The sequence below is a fragment of the Microtus ochrogaster genome, chromosome 2 (genome assembly GCF_000317375.1).
Source record: "Microtus ochrogaster isolate Prairie Vole_2 chromosome 2, MicOch1.0, whole genome shotgun sequence".
Classification (NCBI taxonomy): domain Eukaryota; kingdom Metazoa; phylum Chordata; class Mammalia; order Rodentia; family Cricetidae; genus Microtus; species Microtus ochrogaster.
In genome coordinates, this window is record NC_022010.1 from 21,848,155 (window position 1) to 21,856,974 (window position 8,820).

Genomic DNA, 8,820 nt, shown 5'->3' on the forward strand with positions numbered 1-8,820 from the left:
CCCCCTCCTCTCCCCCTCCCTCTCGAGTCTGAAGAGCAGTCAGGGTTCCCTGCCCTGTGGAAAGTCCGAAGTCCTCCCCCCTCCATCCTGGTCTAGGTAGGGCATTTTCTTAATTAGTGATTGTTGGTGGTGCCATCCCTGAGCTGGTAGTCCTGGGTCCGATAAGAGAGCAGGCTGAGGAAGTCAGGAGGAGCAAGCCAGGAAGCCACACCCTCCATGGCCTCTGCATCTGCTCCTGCCTCCAGTTTCCATTTGGTTTGTGTTCCTGCCTTGGCTTCCCTCAATGGACTATGATCCAGGATATGGAAGCCAAATAAGCCCTTTCCTCCTCAAGTTGTGTTTGCTCGCGGTGTTTCATCACGGCAATAGTAGCCTTGACTGAGACCAGGATAGTGGGGTGTTGCTGTGGCGGACGTGCCCATGTCCTTTTGGGGAGAAGTGTGGAAGGACTTTGGAACTTCGGGCTAGAAAAGTCATTGAGCGTTGAGAACTCAGTGGGCCGTTCTGTCGGCGCTCGGAAGGTAACGCTGAGAGCAGAGCAGACGATGGAGGCCTGGCTTGTGACGTTCAGGGGGAAGGTTAAAAACTCTGCCATGGGCATTTGTGATTAGAATTCGGATTCCGTGGTTCTGCTGAGCCGGGGCGGACCAGCATTGCTGAGGTGAAAGTGTTCCGGGAAGTGCTCCCTTAGAATCAGCACACAGAGACTGTGTTCCAGAGGCGGCCATGCCTCGTTCTGGCTACTGTGCTTGGTTAGGTGCAAAAGTCACCCAGGTGGTCCTGGTTTGAAGGCATGAAGGGGTCATGGGGAGCAGCTGAGGCTTGGCACTGTAAGAGGCCAGGAGACGCCATTGGTGAAGGTGCAGCCTTGGTAGTTAGCCCCAGAATGGAAGGGGTCACAGAGAGAAGTTGAGGCTTAACACCAGGAAGAGAACCTGGGAGAGGCTACCCAGCTGTGTCTGGAAACCCCAGCATTTTGGAGATGACAGTACCATGGCATGACCACCCAGGAGAGCCCCGGCTGTGGAGTGGAGCTGGCCTGAGCAGAGGATACTGTGTGGGCTGAAGATGGTGGAGCCAGAGAAAGGACCCAGGCCCCTCGGTAGTGCTCCAAAGACTGAGTCCCAGACGCTGGCCACTGAGTTCTTTACACAGTTGGATGGAGTTCGGTTTGCTCTTCTTCCTATTATGACTGCACCCTGGTTCTTCTCTCTCAAAGTAAAGTATTTAACTGATTTTGAGAGACTTTGAAAAAGGTTTTGGAGTTTTACAGAGACTTTTGAATTTTAAAAGGGACTTTGTAATTTGTTTTGTTTATTTTTCGAGACAGGGTTTCTCTGGGTAGCCCTGGCTGTCCTGGAACTCGCTCTGTAGACCAGGCTGGCCTTGAACTCACAGAGATCCACCTGCCTCTGCCTCCGAAGTGCTGGGATTAAAGGCATGTGCCACCACCGTCCAGCAGTACTTGGTAATTTTTAAAGAAACTGCGCTTTTGAAGTGTTTGAATTGGCAAAGTCTGTGCTGATTTTAAGTTGGTGATACGGTTTATATTGTGATGTTTATTAATGCGAGATCTTGGGAATGAGTAAAAAAGGAAAGGTTATTAAATAGTGTTGCAGTGTCAAGTTGATAAGGGGTCAATTGTCTGGACAAGTTTTCAAGTCAACCTGGTCCAAGCTAGAGTTGTCTGAGAGGAGGGAACCTTAACTGAGAAGCCGCCTCCGTAAGCTCGGGCTGTGGGCGTTTCCTTAATGAGGCGGGAAGGCCCAGCCCACGGTGGGTGGGGCCACGCCTGGGCTGCTGCTCCAGGATTTTATAAGAAGGCAGGCTGAGCAAGCCAGTGAGCTGCACCTCTTCACGGCCACCGCGTCAGCTCTGCCCTCAAGTTCCTGCCCCGTTTGAGTTCCTGCCTTGGCTTCCTTCAGTGACGCTCAGTCCAGGATGTGTGAGCCTTAGAAACTCCTTCCTCCTCGCGTCGCTGTCTTTCATCCCAGTGATCCTAACTAAGCACCTGGGAGGACAGAGGGCTCCATTCACTCTTCGGGAGTTCAAACTCCCAGCGTCTTTGTAGGAGGAGGGCGTCTCTTTGCCGTGCCGCTGAGGCTGAGGCCCGAGTGGGGACAGCAGCCCCTCTGCTGGGCGCAGCTGCTTCGTGAGTGACGCAGTGTTGCTGTCACACCTGGGGTTTCACTAGTGGGAGGGGTGGAGATGCAAGGAGCCTGGTTTTGTGGGTTGGTTTTGATGGCATATTTTTGAGACAGGGTCTCTTGTAGGCCAGGCTACCCTCAGCTTCCTGCTAGCTTCCTGCCTCCACCTCCTAAGAACTGGGATTACAGGTGTAAGTTTTTATGTGGTGCTGGTGACTGACCCTAGGGCCTCGCAGGTGCTAGGCACACACCACCGGCTGAGCCATCTCCTCCACCTGGAGTTCTGAAGGGAGACGGGAATGAGGGCCGATGTGTGGCTATGGCTATGTATGGGAAGCACTGAAGGGGACTCAGGCCTGAGTTTCTTGGAGTTGAAAAATCAAAGATTTTTGATTATCTTGGGATAGCAAGAGAAGATAACCATCCGCCCCGATGCCAAGTCCCCGTGCCCACACCTGAGGAGTGGTTTTAGATGTGGGGATAGTTTCTCAGGGGAAAGGACATCCAGGCTCTCAAGGTACCTGCATGGGGAGGTCCCAGACAAAGCACCACAAGCTGGAGACACTGTTTACCCGAGGACAGGATTCTGGAGCAGGCAGGGAGAGAGGTGAGGTGTCATGTGTGGTTGGTCAGTGTTACCCCCTAAGTTTAGAACATGGCCAACAGGGAAGACAGCGGGCTCTAGATTGTAGTGTTTCTCTGTCACTCAGGCCGTCTTCTGTCCCTTAGGTTGTACCTGAGTCTGGTTCTGGGGAATGTCAACGTGACACTATTGAGCAAGCAGGCTAAGTATGTAATGCTGGTTGTCGAGGGTTGGCTCTCACCCAGGGTTCCCCATCTACCTCTGACTTGGCTTGGTGTGGTCTTGGGGTTCTGGGTCAACTTCTCCAGGCTGGCCTGTGACCTCTGGGCATGGTGGAGAAGGAAGCCCACACCCCTGCATGCCCACCCATGAGTGCGGATGCCTGTCCCTCGCCTTACCAGGTTTGCTTACAAAGACGAGTATGAGAAATTCAAGCTCTACCTCACCATCATCCTCATTGTCATCTCCTTCAGCTGCCGCTTCCTGCTCAACTCCAGGTGTGCACACTGGGCTGGGCTGGGACAGGGTCAGGGACAAGGCTCTGATCTTGGGCTGGGCTGGGCCAAGGACAAGGCTCAGACATTACTTCTTTGTACCCCACTCCCCAGGGTGACGGATGCCGCCTTCAACTTCCTACTGGTCTGGTATTACTGCACTCTGACCATCCGAGAGAGCATCCTTATCAATAACGGTTCCAGGTGTGCATGTGCAGTGGGGTGGGTCATGGCACGTGGGGACTTTGTATTTGGGGGAACCACTCTGCTTCACAGGGGTAACCGGCACTCTCTTTCAGGATCAAAGGCTGGTGGGTGTTCCATCATTACGTGTCCACGTTCCTTTCGGGAGTCATGCTGACCTGGTGAGTGACCAAGACCTCAGTTGACAGGGAGATAGGGTGAGGCCAAAGCTCCAGGCTCTCTTACCTCCCCTTCCTTCCTTTGCTTCCCCCTAAATTTAGGCCAGATGGTCTCATGTACCAGAAGTTCCGGAACCAGTTTCTGTCTTTCTCCATGTATCAGAGTGAGTTTCCTTGCTAGGGAGGGGACAGGGGGAGAAAGCCTGTGGCCCAGAGCGGGTCTGACATGCGCTCCTGTCGGCCACCCAGGCTTTGTGCAGTTTCTGCAGTATTACTATCAGAGCGGGTGCCTGTACCGCCTGCGCGCCCTGGGCGAACGGCACACCATGGATCTCACTGTAGGTAAGTCAGTTGGCCCTGCTCTGCAGCCCCAAGGCCCCTGGGGAGTGAAGGTTTCCTGTCCCTTCCAGCCCTTCACCACTCCAGCTTTTCCCTACTCCTCCCCAACAGAGGGCTTCCAGTCTTGGATGTGGAGAGGCCTCACCTTCCTGCTTCCTTTCCTCTTCTTTGGACATGTAAGTCACACTTGGGTGTCCCCGTCCACCCCTTGGGTGTCCACCTCTGGATCCGAGTCCCAGCGGACACCACACTTACTGAAGAGACTTCCCCCTCTCCCCCCAGTTCTGGCAGCTTTTTAACGCGCTGACACTGTTTAACTTGGCCCGGGATCCTGAGTGCAAGGAGTGGCAGGTGAGCCAGGGGGCTAGGATGCACAGGAGATTCCATCTAGACCTCCCTGTCCTGACCCCGGCTGTCCCCAACCCCTGCAGGTGCTCATGTGTGGCTTCCCCTTCCTTCTTCTCTTCCTCGGCAACTTTTTCACGACCCTGCGAGTGGTACACCAGAAGTTCCACAGCCAGCAGCACGGGAGCAAGAAGGATTAGAGTAGATCCGATGGCCAGCCCCAAAGGGGCTTCTGACCTGTGTGCCAGGGGGGCAGCAGGTTGGGGCACCCCTGTGTGGATGGGGGGTTCCCTTCTGTGTGCCCCCTGGGCTTCGTGGGCTCTGTGGGCCCTGAGGAAGGCCTGGGCCTGGAGCCCAGCTTGCAGTATTTGGGTTCTGGGCCTCAATAAAGGAAGAGAGGCATGGAGGTCTCTGACGGATTGTGGGTGTTTTCTCCTAGGGGAGGCAGGACTTGGGGCCCCCAACACAGCACTGCTGATTCTTGGCTCTTGGTCTGGGGAGGGGGGTTGTCTAACTGAAGCAGATCCCAAGACAGACCCCATATTGGCTCCAGCAACACCAGGCAAATACAGAAAACAACTTTATTCCAAGGGCCAGGTTATTTAAAATTATATACACTCATTCAAAATCGTGTGGTGGGGCTACACCCAGCTCAGCGGAGAGAAGAGCCCCTCTGTACAGCTGCCGAGGGCCTAAGGCACCATCACCCAAAGGTGGGCCCAGTCCCTCTTGCCATGTGCCCTGCCTAGGGGCCCAGGAGGGCATCACTCAGGCCAGGAGGAGTCAGTCCCTGGGCCTCCCTGTGTTGAGGCCAGGCAAGAACCACCAGAGGTGGAGGTCAGCAAAAGGGAGCTAGGGAAGTGATTACAGGGAACGAGGGATGGGAGGGCGGCAGCTCCTAGCTCCACACGTCCAGGGAGTAGCGGCCCTTGGTCATCAGCTTCTTAACATAGTCCACAGCCTGGGTGTGCTCCATGGGCCCAAACTCGGCCACGATGTCATAGAAGGTGTTCTGCACATCTTTGGCCATATTCCGAGCATCCCTGGGTGGAGACAAGGGGACAAGAATGTGTGAGGGGACTTGGAGCCACCCTGTAGGTGGGTAGTCAGCACCGGGTGCCTCCCCAGGCTTCTCTGCTCACCCGCAGACATAGATGTGGGCACCGCCTTCGTGGATCAGCTTCCACAGGTGTTCTTTGTCTCTCTTCAGCAGGTGTTGGACATAGACCTAGGGGATAGGGGAGGGGGCTGTGAGCAGCGTCCAGACGCCACAGCGCCACCTTTGCATGGGGCAGCCCAGCCGCCTGCTCACCTTGTGGGCCTGCTCCCGGGAAAAGGCCACATTAAGCTGGGTGAGGGTCCCGTCCTTGTGGAAGCGGGCCAGCTCTTCGCGGTAAAGATAGTCCTCATCTGAGCGCCGGCAGCCATAGTACAGCACTGTCTCTCCAACCTCCTTACCTGGGCAGGGGTGAGGCTGTGGTGAAGGGGAGCACTCTGGCCTGGTCCTGACTCCTCACAAAACCAGAGCCCCGTGGCTTACCTTGCTCCCGGAGCCAGGCTCGCTCCTGGATGAAGCCCATGAAAGGAGCGATCCCTGTACCAGGGCCTATCATGATGACAGGGGTGGTGGACTTGAAAGGGAGGCGGAACTGAGATTTGCGCACAAACATGGGTACCAGGGCCCGGCGGCCATTTTCGCCTGCTGGTTCCTTGGCCCGAAGCCAGCTGGTGGCCACCCCCTTGTTCACTCGCCCAGACTTCGCTTCGTACTCCACAGCCACGGCGCAGATGTGCACGGAGTTGGGGTGCACCTGGAGGAAGGACTGGTGTGAGCCTGGCCTCACCCCCCTACAGTCCCTTTCTTTTTTTTTTGGTTTTTCGAGACAGGGTTTCTCTGTGGCTTTGGAGCCTGTCCTGGAACTAGCTCTGTAGACCAGGCTGGTCTCGAACTCACAGAGATCCGCCTGCCTCTGCCTCCCGAGTGTTGGGATTAAAGGCGTGCGCCACCACCGCCCGGCTTACAGTCCCTTTCTTGGTGGTTTTCCTTGCGGGTACCCAGAGTCCCTCGCCCTAGGGGGTGCCTCCCTGGCAGAGCTGGCACCCTTCACCTTGGAGGATGAAGCGATGGAGTAGTAGCGGGCCTGCAGCCGTGGCAGCAGCTCGCACAGGTGGTCTATGGGTGGCCGCAGTGATGGGTAGTCTTGGAGAATGGCTAGAATGTGCCTCCTGGCCTCCACCACCCAGCTCAGGTACAGCTCCTAGGGAGACAGAAGGAAGGTGGGTGACCTGGGATATGTGCTGGGTGAGGGTGTGGAGGGTTGTGGAGGGGGAACTCGCAGGCTCACCTTGCCCTCGCCTGAGGACGACGCCATCTTGTGCAGGTGTTCCTGCTCTGAGGGCTCCGAGGCATACTGTGCCAGCTCGTAGAGCACGTTGGTGCGCGGCGGGTTGGTGATGTCCAGATAGTAGGTGAGGGCCGTGCGGTAGGTGGTGGGGCAGGGGAATGGGTGCTTCTTGTTGGACTCCTCTGCAGCACAGAAGGGGGACTGAGTGAGTGGTTGCCCCCTGAGGCAGGGCGGGGTGTCATAGGGCTGGAGGTGCTGCAGGGCTTTGTAGCGGGAAGCTGGCGCTCCAGCCTGCTCTCTATTGCTTCCTTGGCTCTGTGGGACGGCTCAAGCTTTCAAGTGTCCATCAGAGGGATCTAGCCATTGTAGGCTGCCAGGTCTTGGAGGAAGCATAGTGTGTGTGTGTGTGTTGAACAGAACCAACTCCTTCAGTCCACGTGTTCTAACTGAAAGTCACTAAGGGCAGAGCCAGGACTTGGGCGGGTACTGTGTCCACAGTGGAAGGCCCTGAGATTCAGCAGCATCCAGTACTTGCTCACTGTAAAGGAACCTAGAAGGCATCAAGGGTTGCCAATCCCAGGAGCCTATAGCCATAGCTGTGGAGCCTGGGCCCAAGATACAAGGCTTGGTTTAGCAGCCCTGGTCCAGGAGGATGTATGGCTGGGTGGCTTCCCTAGCTGCCTGGCTTCCCTAGCTGCCTGGCTCTTGGTCTCAGGTGTCCTCCCTCTATAGCTATAACAGGGCTAGAGGGCTAGACCTCCATACATATTCTTAGGGCATGGGGCCTTAGCACCTGGGCCACAGGCCAGAGCAGAAGCTCAACCTTCAGGGCTAGTCAAGGCCCTGTTGCAGGACTCACCATCAAGATTGTTTAGAGACATGACGATGTCCAGGTCAGCCCCCAGGATCTCCCCAATCTGGCTGACCAGGGTTGAGTCGTTGGCTGGGTACACGGCCACATGATCTCCAGACTCATACCTAGAATGGAAGCGCAAGGCTCAGGAGGAAGCGAGCAGATGACTCCGTGCCAGGCTTGCCCCAGGGGAGACGGGAGGCGGCAGGTACCTGATCTTCGAGTCTGAGATGTCCAATTCCAGGTGCATTAGATGCCGCTCAGTGCCCTGGTTCAGCTTCCGGTTGGTGGTGACAGCAGCCAGGAATGGATTCTTGGCATCGAAGGGGCTGATGGGAAGAAAGGTCATCAGTGATTTGCTTGGGACCTGCTTATACTAAACACTGGGAGCTAGAGCTGGTGGGCAGAGCAAAGGGACACAGACAGGAAAGCAAGCTGGCTCCTAAGAAACATGTGAGACCCTCTGCATTCTGCCCATGGGAGGGCTGGGCCAGGGGGTGGAGCCACCGTGGAAGCTACCTAGGTTCTGAGATACTTGCATAGCACTTGGCTTTCACACTCACACAGAGACCACAGCGTGGCTAGGAGTGGCAGATGGAAGAGTCTGCCCAGCAGGATGGCTGGCATGACTCAGGGCGACAGATGACTGGGGAGGCTCCAGCATGAATAATCTGGGCAGCACCCAGGGGTACATAGGGTCAAAAGTGAGCAACACGATTTGGACTTCTTTTGTTTTTTTTTGTTTTGTTTTGTTTTGTTTGTTTGTTTGTTTTTTTTTTTGGTTTTTCGAGACAGGGTTTCTCTGTGGTTTTGGAGCCTGTCCTGGAACTAGCTCTTGTAGACCAGGTTGGTCTCGAACTCACAGAGATCTGCCTGCCTCTGCCTCCCAAGTGCTGGGATTAAAGGTGTGCGCCACCACCGCCCGGCTTTGGACTTCTTTTGGGACAAGGTTTCCTGTAGCCCAGGCTTGCCTAGGAACCCGCTTCACAGGTGAGGATAACGGGGCTTTGGATCCTCCTTCCTCCACTCCTGTGTGCTGAGCTTGAGAATGTGCCTCCATGCTCAGTTTGTGGAGGGCTGGGGACAGAACCAGGGCCTCACACATTAGGTGAGCACACTGTCAGCTAAGCTGCCATGCCCAAAGAGCTGTGGATTCTAAGGAAAGGAAGCAACTTCTCGCCCAAGTTTGACCTGCCAGAGCTGGCTCCCAAGGCCTCAGTGGGGAGCAGTGCCTGTCCCTCGGGCAACTTGTGCCCTTTCCATATATAGTGGACGTGAAGGTGCAGTACCCCGCTGTGCTCACTCAATTCCATATATAGTGGACGTGAAGGTGCGGTACCCCTCTGTGCTCA

General features: G+C 55.7%; 2 protein-coding genes across 5 annotated transcripts in view; one reads left to right on the forward strand and one right to left on the reverse strand.

The window, feature by feature from the left end:
- Tmem120a (transmembrane protein 120A) overlaps positions 1–4,762 on the forward strand; it is an 8,332-nt gene extending 3,570 nt beyond the window's left edge. The window contains exons 4-12 of the mRNA XM_005344608.2: positions 2,877–2,936; positions 3,132–3,227; positions 3,339–3,428; positions 3,524–3,589; positions 3,689–3,750; positions 3,836–3,928; positions 4,037–4,101; positions 4,208–4,276; positions 4,357–4,762. Of these exons, the coding sequence (XP_005344665.1) occupies positions 2,877–2,936; positions 3,132–3,227; positions 3,339–3,428; positions 3,524–3,589; positions 3,689–3,750; positions 3,836–3,928; positions 4,037–4,101; positions 4,208–4,276; positions 4,357–4,470 (715 nt within the window). The 3' untranslated portion in view covers positions 4,471–4,762. The remainder of the gene's footprint in view (positions 1–2,876; positions 2,937–3,131; positions 3,228–3,338; positions 3,429–3,523; positions 3,590–3,688; positions 3,751–3,835; positions 3,929–4,036; positions 4,102–4,207; positions 4,277–4,356) is intronic.
- A 75-nt stretch (positions 4,763–4,837) lies between these two features.
- The window catches only part of LOC101987367 (NADPH--cytochrome P450 reductase), a 43,993-nt gene continuing 40,010 nt past the window's right edge, over positions 4,838–8,820 (reverse strand). For all 4 annotated transcript variants that reach the window (XM_005344609.3, XM_013350716.2, XM_005344610.3 and 1 more), the window contains 8 exons: positions 7,681–7,797; positions 7,475–7,593; positions 6,616–6,797; positions 6,379–6,528; positions 5,811–6,081; positions 5,583–5,728; positions 5,413–5,498; positions 4,838–5,313 (listed from right to left, as the gene is read on the reverse strand). In XM_005344609.3, the coding sequence (XP_005344666.1) occupies positions 5,169–5,313; positions 5,413–5,498; positions 5,583–5,728; positions 5,811–6,081; positions 6,379–6,528; positions 6,616–6,797; positions 7,475–7,593; positions 7,681–7,797 (1,216 nt within the window). In that variant the 3' untranslated portion in view covers positions 4,838–5,168. The remainder of the gene's footprint in view (positions 5,314–5,412; positions 5,499–5,582; positions 5,729–5,810; positions 6,082–6,378; positions 6,529–6,615; positions 6,798–7,474; positions 7,594–7,680; positions 7,798–8,820) is intronic.